Raw genomic sequence first — 18930 nt, forward strand, 5'->3', positions numbered from 1 at the left:
TGATTTACATTTCCATAATGGTTAGTGATGTTGAACAACTTTTCATGTGCTTATTGGCCATTCATATATCTTTTTGGAATAATCCAAATTTCTTTGCTCATTTTGAATTAGATTGCTTGTTTTGTTGTTGAGTTTTAGGAGTCTTCTATATACGCTGGTTATTAATTTCTTACCAGATACATGATTTGTAAATATGTCATTCCATACGTTGTCTTTTCACTCTGTTGGTAGCCTCCTTTGACGCACGGAATTCTAATTTTCATGAAGCCCAGTTTATTTTCTCTTTTGTTGCTTGTTAAAGTTTCGACCAAATCTATTTCTTCACATTAGTTGTCAATTTTTTTGCCCCCATTTAACAGTTTAGGGTTTAATAATAAGGACCTCTTGTATGTAGAGTAATTGCTATGCATGTTTACAGTTACATTAACTGAGAAATAGACGCACGCTACAGAGGAATCCTTACATGAAACCCAAGGCAGAGTCTAACATATATCATACATATCCTGTCATCTCTATCATACGTAGCCTCTCAAGTTTGGCCTTTTGGAGGGGCAAGGGTGGGGGATGGGTGGAAAGAACCATTTAAAGAAGGATGGATTGACTTAACCACCATTTTACAAATGTGGTAAGGGCCTCAGAAAACAATTTCTGTCATTTTCCTTCTTGCCTATGTGTGATATGCAGAGAGATCAGACCCCTTAGCAGTTAATAAATGTGACCTTAAATCTGGACCACCCTCCCTGCTTTGTTTTTCAGTCTGGAAGTGGCTATCTCGTGGTGGTGTTTGTCTATGTGATGGAATTTATTGGCATGAAGTCTCGGACGTGGGCATGCATCCAGATGCATTCCTTTTTTGCCATTGGAACAATGGTGGTGGCTTTGACAGCCTACTTTGTCAGGACCTGGTGGATCTATCAGATAATCCTCTCCACAGTGACTGTCCCCTTTGTCCTGTGCTGTTGGATACTCCCAGAGACACCTTTTTGGCTTCTCTCACAGGGAAGACATGAAGAAGCACAGAGAGTAGTTGATATGATGGCCAAGTGGAATAGGGCGAGCTCCTGTGAACTGTCAGAACTTTGGTCACTGGATCTAAATGGTCCTGTTGGTAATGAACCCTCTGAAGTTAAGAAGCACAGCCTGATAGATCTGTTTTCTGACTGGAATGTTGGAACAAGGACACTTATTGTTTGGCTGATTTGGTTCACTGGGTGTTTGGGATTCTACTTCTTCTCCTTGAATTCTGTTAATTTAGGAGGCAATGAATATTTAAACCTCTTCCTCATGGGTAAGTAGTTAATGTATATTTAAGTGTGGCAATGAATTGATGTTTCCACCATGTTTTTAGTATGTTTTTATTGTCTTTTCTGTACCAGGAACAATATTGCCAACTATTTATTATGGTCTCTTTTAGTGTTATTATGCTGGAGTACAGGTATATATTTCTCTTTTAAAGATTTTATTTATTTGACAGAGAGAGAGAGAGAGATATTACAAGTAGGCGAAGAGGCAGGCAGAGAGAGAAAGAGAGAGAGGAGGAAGCAGGCTCCCCACTGAGCAGAGAGCCTGATGCGGGGCTCGATCCCAGGACCCTGGGACCATGACCTGAGCCGAAGGCAGAGGCTTTAACCCACTGAGCCACCCAGGCGTGCCTATATTTCTCTTTTATAACAATGCCAGCACTTAAAAGAATTGAGTCCCTCCTTCCTCTTCTGCCTCTACTCCTTGCTTGCTTCCTTCCCATAAGCCCATCCCCATCTCAGAACTCTCTTTGAGAGGTGATGTCTGTAATATTTGGCTTGTACCCTTTTAGACCTCTTTCTATGCATTTTCATACATTTGTGCAGATGAAGAGATCATTCACTAACTACTGTTCTTTGCAAGTGGCTTTCGTTTTTAAATTTAATACATCTTGGAGCTCTTCTGGTATCTTTCTACCTTCCAAAAGTCCTTAATTTAGAAATTGTAGTCTGTAAGGTCACTTGAATACATGCAACTATAATTTCATTTTCATGCTTCTTTATCTCAGTAGCAGGTTAAAATGGCCCCAGATATCATGACGTCTTGAGGCATGACTCCGAGGGTCAACCAAAATCACACCAGACATGAGAGAAACTTTAGAAATCGATACGTGTCCATCTAGTCTTAACTCCTGGTCATTTTCATGAAGGCTGCCTGCATTTACTATTATCCTCAGAAAAATCTCGCTCTTACATTTTTACACAAAGACAGCATCCCTTCTCATTAAGGGACTCTGATGACATAAAAACATCTGTTTTTATTTATTATAGCTCAGCAGGAATTACCAGGGGAGTCATTTTAAGAAAAAATAAAAACCCATTCTTCTCTTTTTGGGGAAACCAACAAGCTTGCAGACAGAGTCCATGTTGGCTTCAAAACCCATTCTGTATGTCAGCTCGAGAAATGATGCAGAATTCCTCGAGCAGAGTAGCAAGGGGCAGGAGGACGGGTGGGGCGGGGGGTGGGGGCATATGTGTGACGTGGGGTCGCTTAGAGAAGTTGGAATCTTAGTTCTCTATGATACAGTTTCTTTGTTTTAATGGAGATATAAATTCCCAAGAAACTGGGACATCTCATAAATATAAAAATGTTTCTAAGATAAATATACATGGTTTTCTATTCTCTACTGTCTTGGATTTTTCATGTTTGTAACCCTTCCCGGAAGTTCTCTTGCCGGCAGGTGCTTCCAGGCAGCATTTCTGTGCTGTGACATTTTGGAACGAGTTTCTATCTCTGGAGATAGGTTGGGGCTGGTGGGGATTTCAGTCCAGCTTCAAGACATACCCGTGGGGTCATGTGGGGATAGGAGCAGAACTGGGTCCGGATGAATGGGGAGATTCTGCGTTATAGACGGAAGAAAGTAATGGCCGATCGTCCGAATCCCAGGAGGCTTGGGCCTCATTGCTTGTACCATGTCTATCACAGACATGGTTACACCAAAACCTAGTGGTGACAGTATCTTGAAGCAACAACTCAAGAAAAACCAGTTGTAGGATACTTTAAATGTCCCTTCAGCCATTTCACAGTTGTAGCTCTGCTTTGCTAGACCCTGGGAAGTTGGTTGGTGGCCGGGCACCCTGGCCTGAGGCACAGAGGGAGACAGTGGGGGGCGGGAGGCTGCAGGAAAGGAGTCTTGGCTCCTGAAGACCTTGCTTCCGGTCCCTCATCTGGCTCAAAGCATTTACTCCCGCTTGTAAAGAGGGGACACGAAGTAAGACCATGTGGCTCTTTTGTGGGTGATTATCTTATTTGACTTTGAAAAGTGCCTGATAAACTCTTAAAAATAATTTAAAAAAAGAAGAGTAGAGTAAGAGATGTACACCCTGATCTGGCCTAAAAGCATGGACTTTGCCACTGCAGGTCTGTGGAAGGGAGCATTTCCTTCAGAGCTGACTATGTTCCATGTCGATGGAGGGGAGCCTCAAAGGCAGCTCGGAATGTTCTTTTTTGTCTTTGCCTGAGCCACTTTTTTGTTTTTTTTTTTTTGGAGCAGTGGCAGCTGTGTAAATTTCTGATGTACTACTGAGAATGTTCACCCGGAGTGTAGGTATCTACCCCCCTCCCCGTACCCCCCGAGGTATGTTCAGAAGCTGTGGGAGACAGAGAGGCTGACCTGCCCCTCCATGTGCTTGCAATGTTCTGCAGTTGTGTGAACAAGGGCCTGTCACGCCTGAGCAGCGGGGGGCCCATCCTGAGATTAGGCAAGCTGCAGAGGGAGGGGAGAACCCCAAGACTGAATTACATGGAAGATCTGGCCTGGTAGACGATGGCAGTTTTCCTAAAGGAGATCGCTGGCGTTGCTCAGTTTGGCCAAAAGGTTCTGCTTGCGCCCTGTTTCATTCTGGCTGGTAGGCATAGAGCTTTTAGGCTCTGGATCTCAGGTTCAAACTTTGGTTTTTTAAGAGAAGGGCTTTCCAGTCAGTTATGGACTCAGAGCTCCAGCCTTCACCTTCAAGGTGGGGCAGTAAAAAGAGGCCATTGGAGATTCATGTTAGATGTTTCGATGTTTACTTTCAGATTTAAAAATCCTTTGTGTGTTATCTTTGGTTTGTGTACCTAGCCGACAGTGAATTCTCTGCTTTAGTTCCTAACTTGGAAGTTACTGATCTAGAATTTTCCCTCGTTCTGCCAAGCGTGAAAAACCAAAGATCAGAAATTATCAATGTTGTCTATGAATTTACTCATGTAGTCATCCAATATGCCTGGCCTCTGGGTCCCCTGTTGTGTACCGGGGAACTTACAGCCTAGTGGGGGGCGAGATCCCCGGGACAGGCGATAAGTGCCAGGAGGACTGTGGGGGTGTTAGTGCCCTTCCGAGGACACATCCTCTTCATGCCAGGGAGTTTCAAAGGGATTGGGCTTGCAGGGCGGGCATTGGGTAGCCCTTAGGGCTCCTGATAATGGGAAGAGAGCTGATCATTCCTTTTGGGTGGTGGGTTAGAAGACGAGGTCCCCTTGTGTGGTTGCTGCCACGGCTTATAGAGAGCCCTTTCACTCAATGACAGGTGCAGTGGAAATTCCTGCCTACATCTTCATAGGCTGGGGGATGGACAGGATAGGGAGAAGAAACGTTCTGGTCTGCTGTCTGATCTCCGGAGCACTGTTCTGTGGTGTGATTATGGTGATCCCCAAGGTGAGTTATTTTTATGTTTTATTGAAGGCACAGTTAGTTATACCATGGTAGTAAGGACGAAGGTCCATTCAGACACATGGACAGAGAAGATACATAATATTTAAAAATAAAAAAAAAAACATTCTTTCTCTGTGATGTAAGTAATACATGTTCATGGTAAAATAAAACATTAAGGAAAAAAATGTTTCAAAAAAAAAAAAAAAAGCCCATAATCCCAGTTCCCACGGATGACCAGTATTGTTTTTTCTAAACACAGTGGTCCTGAATGAGGGAAGTTGATCACGTCTTCCAGTGATGATTGTTGTCATAAACATTCATTCATTGAACACTTGTGTATCCAGCATCTATTATGTTGTCCTAGGGGCTGAAGACACACAGTGAATCAAGTTTCTACAAGTGTGAAGAAAACCAAAAGGGGATGAGGGGTGGAGTGTGTGTGTGTGTGTGTGTGTGTATGTGTGTGTGACATATGTGTTTATTTTATCCAGGGTGATCGAGGATGGTGTGCTTCTCAGAGAAGGTAGCAGCTAATTAGAAACCAGAGGATGGAGGAAGCCAATAGAGACATCTGAAGGATATAATGAGTTTTATATTCAGGACTGTTTCAATTTAAACAGTTTTGCTTTTCATTGCAGGCATCACTTTTCACTTTCAAGTGTGCCTCAATCCCTCAAGGAGCTCGTTCTTAAAAATGCAGTTTCCTACTGAGAAACACTGCCAGAAACTTCGGAGACCACTTTCCCATTTCTATGGTTGGGCGAACACCATCCCCTAGAAGAACTCTCTTTTTAAAAAGATTTTATTTATTTATTTATTTGAGGGAGAGACACACAGCGAGAGAGGGAACACGAGCAGGGGGGAGAAGGAGAGGGAGAAGCAGGTTTCCTGCCCAGGAGGGAGCCTGATGTGGGGCTCGATCCCAGGACGTTGGGAAGACTGAGCCGCCCAGGCACTACCCGCCACCCCCAGAATAATTCTTGCATCCAGAAGTGCTCCTCCTCTTCCCCCTGCAAAATGTTATCAGGACTTGTGTTTTCATTCTTGATTTGGAAAATATGGTTACTCTAACAGTACTTTAAAATACCTTCTATGGGGCACCTGGGTGGCTCAGTTGTCTGCTTTCTGTTCAGGTCATGATCCCAGGGTCCTGGACTCAAGCCCCAATTTGGGCTCCCTGCTCAGTAGGGAGTCTGCTTCTTCCTCTCCCTCTGCCTCTCCCCCTGCTTGTGCTCTCTCTGTCTCTCTCACAAATGAATAAATAAAATATTAAAAAAAATACTTTCTATAATTTTCTCTAGGATTACAATAGTATCTCACCATTTAGAGCAAGGCATTTTAAGTTTTGCATATTGTTTGAAATTTTCTTTAAGTTAACCAGTGACTTTTTATAGTAATACTTCACTTAATTCTGAAGGATGGTGAATCAAATGTTTTATACAATGAAGTTTCCCACTGATTGACGCACAACTAACACGAATGCCGTCAAACTACTCAGGACCAGGGGGTTGCTGCCAATTTGAGGGAACTTCATTCACACCTTTTTTTGGTTTTGTCTTTTCAAGTAGTTTACAGGTACAGTAGCTGAGTTGGTGGCAGCTGCTTTTGAGCTGGCTGGTGAAGATTTAGGGGAACCCCAAAACCTCTGAGTCCTATAATGGTTACATGCCTGTGATAATGGGGAAAACAGGAGAGTAGCTGTTGGGGATTTCTAGAAACAGGGCACTAATATTTAACCACAAATTTCTCCTTCTGATGAAGTCTCTCCCCAAATGGCAGTGTCAGCACCCATCAGTGTTTTCCAGGTTACATTAATTCATTCGGTTAACACTGTCTACAATAGATACTGTCAACAGAGTCATCCAGCAAACACGCAGGGATCAGGATGACAAGGTGACATTCGTTGCTTCATTAGAGGCGAGTTCCATCAAGTTCCAGGGACTTCGCAGAACGGATACTTATTCTTGCCTATAGAAAGTCCGATGTGGGAGTGGTGCTGGGAGGGGAGGGAGTGTTTGGCTTCACCGGGTCATTCATGGATTGAGGTTGACCGAGGCACCGCCATCCTCAACACATGACCTTCAGGGTCCCCTGGGTCTCCACATCCAGCTGGCAGACAGGAGAGGAGAGCAAAGATGGAACGTGGGAGGGCTTTGCGAGCCACAGCTGGAAGTGGAGGGACAGCAGAAACTGAACTGGAGGCGCTGTTGAGAAGGGTCGCTGTTGAGAAATGCATCGACGAAAAGAAAAAAAGAAGAATCTGTTTTAATAATTCAGTTATCCATCTCAGATTATTTTCTGAAGATAATTTATAAGCTAGAAGATTACTGTTGCAAAGGGCACAGTTTGTTTTTATGGCTCTTTGATTCATTCTGCTCTGCTCAACTCCAGGAGTGGGTCAGTTACTACGGAACAGGTAGTATTGGGTAATTAGAAATAATAGTAATAATAAATAATAATAATTTTTAAGATTTCACATTTTTCTTTTAAAATGTTACTTCTGATGGTCTATTTTGCTAATATATGTTTTTTCAGGGTTACTTTGTTTATACTGTGGTGGTGACTATGGCTGGAAAATTTGCCATAGGGGCCTCGTTTGGCCTTATTTACCTTTATACAGCAGAGCTGTATCCGACCGTGGTAAGGTAAGAATTATTTTTCTTTTGTTTTTTTTTTGTCCTTTGCTTACATGTCATTTCATTATATTTGACCTTTGAGTAGAAATGCTTTCTTTCTTTAGCAGTTACTGGAGCTCTGAGACATGGGAAAGTCAGATGCAAATTTTAAATCTGAGGCTTTGTCTATACCTCATTAACAAGGATACTAAAGAAATTGTTCTGAAATCACACTATTATTCTAAAACCATTTTAAATCTCAAATACAATTGACTTATACTGACTCTCTGTATGATTCAAGGCTAATTTTCTCAGAGTGTGTCTTTTGATGTTCTGATGTCCGTTGTCTTAACTTTCAGGGCTTCCCTAACAAAACCCCAGAGTTTGGGTGCCTGAAACAGCAGAAATCTATTTTCTCACATATCTGGAGGCTTGAGGTCCAGGATCAAGCTGTTTGGCCGATTTGCTTTCTCCTGTGTGGGGCGTTTCTTCTTGGCTTAATTAGAGATACTTACTCACATTAAAAACACATTCTTTCCTTCTTACTACACATTCTATAAGGCTACCTTAAATAGCTTTTAAAGAGGAGCACGGCGCCTGGGTGGCTCAGTGGGTTGGGCCGCTGCCTTCGGCTCGGGTCATGATCTCAGGGTCCTGGGATCGAGTCCCGCATCGGGCTCTCTGCTCGGCGGGGAGCCTGCTTCTCTCTCTCTCTCTGCCTGCCTCTCCATCTACTTGTGATTTCTCTCTGTCAAATAAATAAATAAAATCTTTAAAAAAAAAAAAAAAGATACTGCTTGACTTTAAAGAATTAAAATAGAATGTTCCATAGATATAAATCCGTTCTTCCTCATTCCTGTCCGTTCCTTGCCCCAACTAAATTCCTGCTGTAGAAGACCAATGTTATTCTCAATGTTAGACTGAATGAATACACATAAGGGCCTCATCTACATAGCAAAGGAAGAATGGGTTATTTTTACTATTATATATTTTTTGGTCTTGAAGGGTCTTGAATTATCTGCTGAATGCCTGTATATGCCACTGTTTTACAAAATGTGGATCTAAATCCCAAGTGATTCTCGAAACTTTAGTGTAAAATTATTTTCCAGTATATTGGGCCGAGCTGAAGTTTTATTATATTTGTTCTCTGCCAGAAGTGTGGCAGGGCAGGTGGTGGTGGTGGAGGGGGGGCGGTGGGCGCTGCAGGAGGTACGCCCTCTGAGCACCCATCTGCACTTCCGGCTGCTGTCCTAATGCTCCTTCTGTTTGCAGGTCTCTGGCCGTGGGAAGCGGCAGCATGGTGAGCCGTTTGGGAAGCATCGTGGCCCCGTTCTGGGTTTATCTCTCCAACGCTTGGACCTTCCTCCCGCAGGTGTGCATCAGTTTAGAGAACCTCACTGGGACAGCAGAGGGAGGGGTGGGGGAGCTAATTGCCTTCTGTATTTTTACTTCTTGGAAGCCAGTTTATAATGCAGTTCTGGAGGTTTATAGAAACCATGTTAATAGCTCACGAGTTGGGAAGGAGAATGGCGGTTGCTGTTCTATATTCCGTGATTGCCTCTGATGAGCCCATAATTGCATTTGCGTTTGCGGTGGATGGACCTCTCCCCACCCATCACCTGAAGCTGCGTAGGGAGAGCTCTGTTCTCCGTCCTCCCGGAGCCTGGGGCCCACCCCGCCCTTGCCTCTGGGTTCCCACCAGGTGCCTGCCTGGCCAAGGTCAAGGTGAATTCTGGAGGCTGCCTGCTGCTTGGAGGGTCCTGTGGTGCCTGATGGAGAGCTTTAGGGGTTTGGTTTTCAGCTTACCTGAAACTTGACAGGTTCTTCACGGGGAGGCTTCTGCTCAGGAGGAAGATGGGAGACAAGTGGGGTGAGGGCTTAGGGGAGGGCTTGGGAGTGGGGGTTGGAGGTGGCCTGGGGTGCTGTGAAACTTAGGGGAGGGCCCTGGGTCTCTGGCCCTCTCCCCCTTCCTCCAGATGCCCTCTCTTGAACTTTCTTGCCACAGCTCCCTCTAGGCCGGCCCCTCTCATCTTCAGTGCTCCTCATTCATTTTCTGGTTTCGCCTTAAATGGACTCATTCTCTGAAAGCCATCCCGGCTATCCTCCCCAGTCCCTGTGTGGAAAACCTCTTCTCCATTCAGACTTCCCCTCCACGCTGCAAACCCATCCTTTGCCTGGTCTCATGGATGTTCTCTCGGGGGGTCTCACAACAGAGTCAGGTTTTCCCGGACAGGACAGGTCCATGCCTTCATGCCCTTCTCCTCTGCCCCCCACTTTGGGGGAGAAGTCAGCAGCCTCCAGCAGGGCGCTTGAGCGTCTGCATTTCAATGGTCCTGTTCTTCTGTCCCCCTTGTTTCCCCATCCATGACACCAAACCTTCAGCCTCCTTCTCGGAACCACCCCAGCTTGCCTGCTTCCGGTTCAATGGCCTCCGCCGTCTGCCTCCCAGATCCTCCGCCTGTGCTTCCCCCGGCCCCGTCAGAAGAGTCTGCCACACCACAGCAAGTCCTGACTGCCACGTCACCTTCAGGGTTGGAGAAAATCTGAGCTCTGCTGGGTTTTGAAGTCCTTTCCAGATGGACCCCCTGCAGATACCCCCCTGCATGGAAGCCTCCTCCCATCTCCCCTTGCTAAACTTGCCCGTATCCTTGAAGAAGCAGAGCAAACCCCCCTTCTCTGAGGAAGACACCTGGATCCCACGACCCCACGTCTCCCTTCCTCTGGTCTGCATAGCATTACACGTGCGCTGCTTTCCACGCCCACAGGGAGCCAAAGTCCAGCTTTATGGTCTGTGCGTGTGTTTTTGTCCCCCTAGTTAGACCGCTGGACTCTGGCTGGACAGGGCACTTTGGATCCCCGGGACTGTATCCAGCAAAGCATTTCCCTCTCTCTGTGTGCCACTCATGTTATCCCTTAACTGGTATTTTAAATCAAATAGACTGGCTTTTTAAAATTAGTTTTGTCTTCAGCAATATCATCAGCAAAAGCATGGGTGTTAGGCTAGTCGTATGTTTTTCTAAAATAAAATAATGGGACCATTACCATTGAACCATTGAACAAAGTGTGGTGCTCCCTAAAATCACCTTGCACACAGAGGTGGCGTGCCCTTCTCTTTGGGAATCACTGGTTTAGCTTGGATCTCTCTCACGTCCCAGTAATGGGCACTCATCAAGTTTGCTTAATTCTGGTGTTGGGATGCCAGCATCTTTTAGGGGCTGACTCTGAGGTTGAGAAATGATACGTGCTATCTGTCCTGCATAGAGAAGTGTTTTGGAGAGTCCACCATCCTTTTTTAGGGCATGGACTTTTCTGGAAGCATCTTCTTTGTGCTAGCACTCTGTGCTCCTCATTAAGTAAATAGGAGATAAAAGCAGAAAAGGCATTTTTGAAACCAATAAGCTGAAGCACACAGAAGATACATCTATGAAAACAAACTGCTCTAAAAATACTAAAACCAAATAAAGATTCAAAAAAAAAAAGAAAGAAAGAAAAGATATCCATAATAGTCAGTTAGGGGCTATGGAGTCAAAAGGAACTTTAAATTTTGTTTACCAGGTACTTAAATAGCACTTGTTATGCAAAACTAAAACAAAAACAAAAAGACCCGTTTGGGTCTTCAGAGATTACAGATACTGTTTGTTGCTATCCGCATTTTAAAAATGAGGAGACTGATGTTTAGAAAGTAATTGGTAGCTCAAGGTCACCCGGGTGACAGAGCTTGGATTCAAACCCAAATGCCCTGCTTTTCACACAGGTTAAACAAACAGTGCACAAGGGAATGCAAAGAAATCAAGTCCTCCTCCCTGACCCTCAGTGCCCAGTCCTCTTTCCCCAAGACAACCTCTGTCAGGAGGGTCTTGTGTTCCTTGCAGAGATAGTCTGAATATGCTTCTTTTGGATACAACCAGCTGTTGCTGTTTTGTTTTTGTTTTTTTTTTTTTTAAGATTTTATTTATTAGATCACAAGTAGGCAGAGAGGCAGGCAGAGAGAGAGAGGGGGAAGCAGGCTCACCGCTGAGCAGAGAGCCCAATGTGGGGCTCAATCCCAGGACCCTGGGATCATGACCTGAGCTGAAGGCAGAGGCTTTAACCCACTGAGCCACCCAGATGCCCTTGCTGGTTGTTTTTAATGAGTAAGAAAATAAATTATAAAATTTCTCATTAAGCTTCTTTATGGGTGTCAAAGTGCCTAGGGAGCCAATATTTTGCTTTGGAGGAATGGAAATGCTGATCTAGAAGATGAGTTTGTGTTTTCTCTTCTAAAAAGAAGCACATGAAAATCACCTGTTCTGATGCTTTTATTATAGACCATTGTTTTCTAGTAGTCTAAGAAATAAGGGGACACTAATTTTATCAGTTTTGTATTCTTCAGTTAGTTTGGCAAAGATCTGTTGAGTGTTGTATTTGAACTAGCCTCCTTGTTAGGTGCTACAGAGCAGAGATGAAAGAAACAGCCTCGGTCCTGAGAGACGTCTGTCTGTCCAGTGCCTGGGGAAGGCAGAAGAACAAACCATCCCAAGCCCCAGAGATGAGGGCTGAACATGGGGAATGCCAGGGTCATGAGTTATAGGAGAGGGCTACCAACCCAGGCTAGGGCCAGAGGGGAGACTTCCTGGAGGAGGGGTCTTCCAATCTATGTCCGGAAGGGCCAGTAGAAGTCAGCCAGAGGAGACAGAGAGAAGGGAATTCTAGGCAGGGGGAACAGGAAGGCAAAGGCCTACAGAGAAAATAGAACATGACGAGTTTGGGTTTGGGGTCATGCTTATTGCTAACACCAGGGTGGGTTATGGAAGTCAGGAGAGCCTCTAGAAAAACAGGCCGGGGTATCAAAGGAGGTCGGAAGGGAACTGCATTTGTGCTAAGGGTGACTTAGAGACAGTGGGATGAAAAAGTCACATCCACAGGACATGGTGAGCAGTTGGGTGTGCTGGAGGTAGGGGGTGGGAGGGATGCCAGAGCCATTCTTGGTGGCGGGAGGGAACCCAGGAGGAGGGCCAAGTTGACATGGGGAAGGACAGTGCACTGGAATTGTGTGTGATGGGTGGGAAGCCCCCACAGGTCAGCCAGAGGAGCGGGTGTGGGAGTCACTTTATGAAGAGGTGAGGGGAGGTGAGGAGACTGAGGGGCTCGGGTGGTGGGGGCCAAGGCAGGGGCCTCTCTGGCTTCCTTGAATGACATGATCCCATTTATGGACCGCTTACCGGGGACAGGCACCGTTTTAAGTGCGCCTTAGATGGGTCCTTTAATTTAATTCGTTCAACCCTCCTTTGAGGCAGGTACTACTCTTATTTCCATCTTACAGATGAGGAAACTGAGCAGGAAATTTAAGTAACCAAGACCACACGGGTAGCAGGAGCAAGTTCCCAGGCGGAGCGGGCACAGAGAACGGTTATTTTTACTGAAGGAAAGTAACTGGGAGAAAGGAAAGGGTTGAAAACATGCAAAGAAGAGGGAGGCTGTTGATAGAGGAACCCTCCCCCACCCCCACCGGTCCCTCCTCCCCCAGCCATCCGAGGTAGGGGGCAGTGGGGTCTGGAGAGGGTGAAGCGGGAGGGAGAGATGAGGAACAAGTGGTGGGGGCTTGTGATGAGGACGCCTGAGGGGGCGGAGGGAGCTGGCCGGGGGTGGGGGGGGCAGGAGACCAGGTCTTACATGAGAAAGAGGAGGGGGGGTGACAGGTTATGGGGTTTGTGTCCTGCCTGGCGATCCTTCTCACGGCCAAGCCACAAAGGAAAAATCCAGTCCAGATCAGAGTCCTGATCTTCCAGTGACTCTTTTTAAACTTATCCAGTGGGTTCCCCGGCTATGTCTGGAGGCACCAGAAGATACCTTAAAGTGTCCTTCGGAAAGGCATGTTAAATTCTGTGACTGCTTCTAGGCTTGCTCAAGGACTTCGAAGAATTAGGTTATCAGGGTTCCGCAAAACAAAAACCAACCTTCTCGGGTCCCGCGTGTTACTGATGGGGCCTTGCCTCACGCCACCGAGGCACTGTGCGCTGCGGGTGTCTCCTCCAAGGACGTAGACCTGTCAGGAAATCCGTGCCTTCTTTTATTTTTATGGGCTTGTCCCAGGCAGAAATTTTGGCTGGAGGCGTTTAAATTATGTAAGGATGAGACCCATTTTTACCGACTGTAGAGATTTAGTTCTAGAATTCACCCAGGATCTCCATAAGGATCAACTGAGAATAGATAGGCAGTCTTTAAATCTTAATGCGATTTACTCTTTATTAAATTGAGGTAAAATGGGTATAATGGGATTTGCATTTTTAAAGGCAAACCACCTCGGTGCTAATCTAAAAGCTTGCCTTTTGGGTGTGAAAATTTGGAAAGTAAAGAAATACTGAATTTTTTTAGGAAATCACATGGACCCCTACCCCACCAAAGTAGCAGTTAGTTTCCATTTGCCTTTGTTTGGTTCTCTCTAAATTCTGTAGGTTTGGGTTCATTGAAACATTCATTTGTGGATTCATTCATTCATTCATTCATTCTGCATCATCTATTGAATATTGATCATGTACCGTTTTGGGGGGCAGGGACAACTTTGACTAAGACAGTCTCTGGCCATGAAGTCCCAACCCAGGGTTCAATTGCTGGGTTTCTCTAGGATCGGAGAAGATGGGACAGGGACTTTTTTCTCCTTGCAGCTCCTAGGACAGTGCCTGCAAGGGCACTAATGTAGACATTAACTGGGATTTGCTGAGTAGGTCTCCATGGTGGTCGAATGAATGAACCAGTGACTGGACCAACTCTGCAGACGGCATAAGTAACCAAAGTTTCCCCGGGGAGTAAAAATGACAACTGCTGCCTCCAGTTTAATGCTATTGCCCTCTGTAAAAGGTTCAGAAATTACTGTTCTCTCTGAAGGGTACATTTCTTTCTTGATATGTCACTTACTATTGTTCTTTTAATTCCTTCTAGCTGGTTGTTGGGATTTTGGCGTTCGTCAGTGGCATGCTGTCGCTAATGCTTCCAGAAACCATGGGGAGGCCTCTGGCGACGACTTGGGAGGAGGCTGCTGAACAGGAGAGAGAAAAAGAGAGTTCAGGCAAATTATTTCCCGCAGCCAGTAATACTGTGTTGGAAAAAGTAGAAGTCATTGACTCAGGGGCTTCTGGTCTTGGTGAATAAATATGCCTTGTGCTGTCTGATACCTGAACTCTTGTTTACTTTAATGACTTTGTATTAGGAGGAGTATTATTCTCATCTCCCGAATGTCATTTGTATGTCTTTTAAAAATTTTTTTGTAAGAAAATCTTAAAACAATTGTTTTGTAAAAGTAAAAGAAATAAAACCAAGATGAGAATTCTCATTTTTTTTTTACACTGCTTTATCACTGCAATAAAATACTTCTCCCTGTTCTTATAAGTTACTGATTCTCAGCCGTCCCCCTGCCTCCAGCCATGTGGGCCTGAGGGAATGTCACACCCTCTCATCAGGACCAGGGTCCCCCTGCCCCCTGGGGACTGGGAAGAGAGGGCATGGGAGGTTTCGACAAAGCCCCTAGAAGATTCTATTTCTGATATTCCTTCTCCTCTTAGGAGAAGCATAGCTCTAAATTCAGATTCTATTCAGAAATGCCCTGGGCGCACCTGAGTGGTGCAGTCCGTTAAGCTTCTGACTCTTTGTTGCAGCTCAGGTCATGACCTCAGGGTCGTGGGACTGAGCCCCACTTTGAGCTCCACACTCAATGGGGAGTCTGCTTGAGATTCTCTCTCTCTCTCTCAATTAAATAAATCTTTTAAAAAATGCCCTGTCAAAAAACGTTGTCTTCCTAACTTAAGCATAAAAACAATAGCTACAGAAAAAGGTGTCTGGCTTCTCAGCATCCTGAGGCAAGAGGGCTTGAATGAGCAGACAGACGTGTTTTGTGACAGGTCTAGTTAAAGGACAGTTGTCTGCTTGGGGCCAGGGCAAAACTTGCTCGGGGCAAGTTTTCTAGTCTGACATTCTTATCTTTCCTAAATTTGCTAAATTCTCTCCCTAAGTCTCCTGCACAGTACAGAGAAGCTGTGGCATTATAGTGCATTGCAAAATTTTTGTTTGCTGATCATCCAGGAAATTGACTTTAAGTACCATTTGGATGTTACCAATGTAAAAAAAAAATAAGTATTTTTGCCTTGAAAAATCTTTTTTGCAGGAAGATTTCACTCTTGTTTTTTAAGTACTAAATTTTGTTTCCCCAGCTTCATCATATTTTGCATGTATCTTCAGTTTCATATCCTTAATATTTCAACAGAAAAAAAAAATACCTGTTAGAGGAACACATTTCAGACAAGTCTACCATAGGTTTGGGATTTCTCTTTCCTATCGCTTCATCAATTTTTTCTATGCTCTTGAAATTTAGCCGTTAGCTATGCCTATGTCTAATATATTAGAATTGGTGACATTAGCAGCAGAGGCAAGTAGAAGGAGGATTAAGGGGAAAGGATGCAGGGTTTGAAACATGGCAGACGACGTGGACCAGCAACAACCAACCAACACCGTAGAAGAGCCCTTGGATCTCATCAGCCTAGATGAGCGAATTTATGTGAAAATGAGAAATGACAGAGAGCTTCGAGGCAGATTACATGCTTATGATCAGCATTTAAATATGATATTGGGAGATGTGGAAGAAACTGTGACTACCATAGAAATTGAGGAGGAAACATACAAAGAGATCTATAAATCAGCAAAATGGAATATTCTGATGCTTTTTGTCCAGGGAGATGGTGTTGTACCAGTTGCCCCTCCATTCACAGTCGGCTAAAACAAAGAATTTATCGTGTTTGGAATATAGGAGTTTTTGTATGACTGCCTCTTTAAATGTAGAAGACATTCAAAAGAGAAACCTGCATAAATTTTGATAGTAAGAAATAACCAAGGATTCTTCCACTCCTGAAATGAGTTGATTTGCAGGTAGCTCAAAAATTCACAAGCTAACGGGTGCTTTAATTTTTTTTGCAACCCTTTCAATAAATGTGATCACCAAGATGCAGAACTCGTTTTTCAGGGAATTAATTTGTTTTGTTGTTTCCTCAGACAATTTCTGGGTTTTTTCCCTTAAATTAAACTTGATATTTCCTTAAAAATAAATAAAAGGAGGATTAAGACAACTACATAGATGCTATTGTTTAGAAAGCATTACTGGGCGCTTGGGTGGCTCAGTTGGTTAGGCGTCTGCCTTTGGCTCAGGTCATGATCATGGGGGTCCTGGGATCGAGCCCCCTCCCACCATCGGGCTCCCTACTCAGTGGGGAGCTTGGGTCCTGGTTCTCCCTCTCCCTCTATCTCTGCCTCTCCCCACCCTTTGTGCTCCCTTTCTGCTCTTTGTTGTTCTCTCAAATAAATAAATAAAATCTTTTTAAAATTAAATAAAAAACAAAAAAAATTAGTAAGAGGGAAAAAGGGATTTGATTTGAATTATTTAGGCTTTTTATATTAATTCCATTCCCTGGGTAAGTCCTCAGTTCTTCACTTGGCAAATAAAACGTAACCTCCTAAACCTCTCTCACTTTGTGAAAGAAAACAAAACAACAGGACGATATGAGAGGGACCTATTTCTTTATCCTTCTTCTCACCTCTTATTGTGTCGCTTTTTCTTTTTTTTTCTTTATCCTCAGCCTGTTTTTCTACAGATGTTTAGGTTTTTCGTTTTGGTTAATCTTTGATACTTTTTTTTTTTTTTAACTTACTTTTACTTTCTTTTTTTTTTCTTTTTTGGTTAATCTTTGATACTTTCTTTTTATTCTTGGTTTGCTCAGGCAGCCATTACAAGATACCATAGTCTGGGCGGCTTCTACCACGCAAAACTTACTTCTCACGTTCTGGAAGCTTGAAGTCCAGGATCAGGATGCCTGCAAGGTAGACTTTATCCTGAGGCCTCTTCTCTTGGCTTGCGGGCAGCCAGGGTCTCGCTGTGTGCTCACATGACCTCCTCTGTGTATCTCTGCCGGGAGAGTGAGAGTGCTTTGGTGTCTCGGAAGGGCACTAATCCCAACTGGAGAGCCCCGTTCTTTCTGTCTTGTCGGACCCTACAAACGTTCAGTCTAGCACTCATGTAGGTATTTCTGTATTAGCAAGAGCCCAGTCAGCAAAACAGGAACCCTCTGAGCTATTTCAGGCAAAGAAAAATTTAATACAGGGAATTAGTTACAAAAGTGTGGGGAGGGCTGGTGGAACAAAATGGAGAAGAAGTTAGCTAGAGGCCAGAAGACACTGTCCCCACTGGGCTGGGAGCCCCCAAGCCTACACCCTCGGCTTCTACTGCTCACCCAGGTATCACATTTCTGCCACTGACCAGGGACCCAGGAGCCCACACTCCTACTGATGCTATGGAAACTGCCTGGCATGGTTTCAACTTGAATCGAATTGAATTTTAGATTAATTTAGGGAAAGTGTACCTTATTGCTAGTATTGACTCTTCCATCCATTATCATGAGTTATGTCTTCATCTACTTGGGATTTATTTATTTATTTATTTGACAGAGAGAGAGAGGGAACACAAGCAGGGGGAGTGGGAGAGAGAGAAGCAGGCTTCCCTGCTGAGCAGGGAGCCCGATGTGGGGCTCTATCTCTGGACCCTGGGATCATGACCTGAGTGGAAGCAGGCACTTAATGACTGAGCCACCCAGGTGCCCCAACTTGGGTTATTTTTAATGTCCTTCAATGAAGTGTAATTGTCTCCACAAATCATGCACATTTCTTGTCCTACTTATTCTTGGGTAAATATATTTATTACTAGCAGTGCTGAGATTCTCATATATTTTCTACTGCTTATTACTGGCATCAAGGAAGGTAATTGGTTTTGGTATGTTGTTGTTATATTCCACAACCTTGATAAAAAGTGTTTTTAAATCAGTAGGGGGATAAAAAGCTGTTTTGGGAGAAAATTTGGGCTTTTCATCATAACGATTACAAATATGAGTCATACAGGAATCCAAACATAATTTGTTCCTCCAGCATTTCTCCATATGCACAGCCTTCTGATTTTATACCTGAAAAACAGTGATGTTAGATAACTTCAATAGTTGGAACAGAGTCCTGGCATGTCAGGTCTGTCTCTAGTTGTAAGTATTTCAAGGAGTACCTTACTGCAGTGCGGGAAAGCTCAGAGAACCAGCCGCACACAAGTAGGTGACCTTGAGGCAGGTGACCTTGTCACCAGATCTGTTCAATGGAGGTCTGTCCGTCCAGCTGACTTCGACAGGCAGTTATTGTGAGAAGTGGTGGAGGCTAGTGGCGGGACAAAGGTCCTCCCGCTTGGGCAAATTAACGTCTCTTCATCTCAGCCTTCTCATGGAAAAATTCAGAATGGTAATAAGATGTCCCTCATGGGACTGGGAAGATAAGCTACTACATCTACATCACATATCCACCGTGATTCAGTTCTGATGCTGGAAGCGCTGTCTCTCTCCACTCCATAGATGATTCCATTGCTCTGTCAGAGAGAGTGGCAGGTGTCCTGCCCCTGCGACTGGTTTTGGCCCATGACCGCTGTAGGGAATGCCTCCTGCGAAGCCACCAGAGCATGAACTTCAGATTGGCTTCCCTCCCTCACACAGGTTCCCGTGAGAGACCTCCATGATGGGTTCATTCGGCCAGACGTTTTCGTAAAATTCTGTAAATTTTGCAAAAGTAAGATAAGTTCACTGCCATCAGTTAAGACCACTGTCTCTTTCATTCTGT

At 44.5% G+C, this 18930-nt stretch overlaps 2 protein-coding genes across 2 annotated transcripts in view; both read left to right on the forward strand.

Moving 5' to 3' along the window:
• SLC22A16 (solute carrier family 22 member 16) overlaps nt 1-14436 on the forward strand; it is a 41636-nt gene extending 27200 nt beyond the window's left edge. The window contains exons 4-8 of the mRNA XM_044236242.1: nt 757-1288; nt 4527-4654; nt 7187-7296; nt 8539-8638; nt 14185-14436. Of these exons, the coding sequence (XP_044092177.1) occupies nt 757-1288; nt 4527-4654; nt 7187-7296; nt 8539-8638; nt 14185-14394 (1080 nt within the window). The 3' untranslated portion in view covers nt 14395-14436. The remainder of the gene's footprint in view (nt 1-756; nt 1289-4526; nt 4655-7186; nt 7297-8538; nt 8639-14184) is intronic.
• A 1273-nt stretch (nt 14437-15709) lies between these two features.
• LOC122898446 (U6 snRNA-associated Sm-like protein LSm3) lies at nt 15710-16012 on the forward strand. Its single transcript, XM_044236243.1, has one exon. The coding sequence runs from the start codon at nt 15710-15712 to the stop codon at nt 16010-16012; it is 303 nt and encodes a 100-aa protein (XP_044092178.1).
• The last annotated feature ends 2918 nt before the right edge of the window (nt 16013-18930 follow it).

This window comes from Neovison vison, chromosome 1 (genome assembly GCF_020171115.1).
Source record: "Neovison vison isolate M4711 chromosome 1, ASM_NN_V1, whole genome shotgun sequence".
Taxonomy (NCBI): Eukaryota; Metazoa; Chordata; class Mammalia; order Carnivora; family Mustelidae; genus Neogale; species Neogale vison.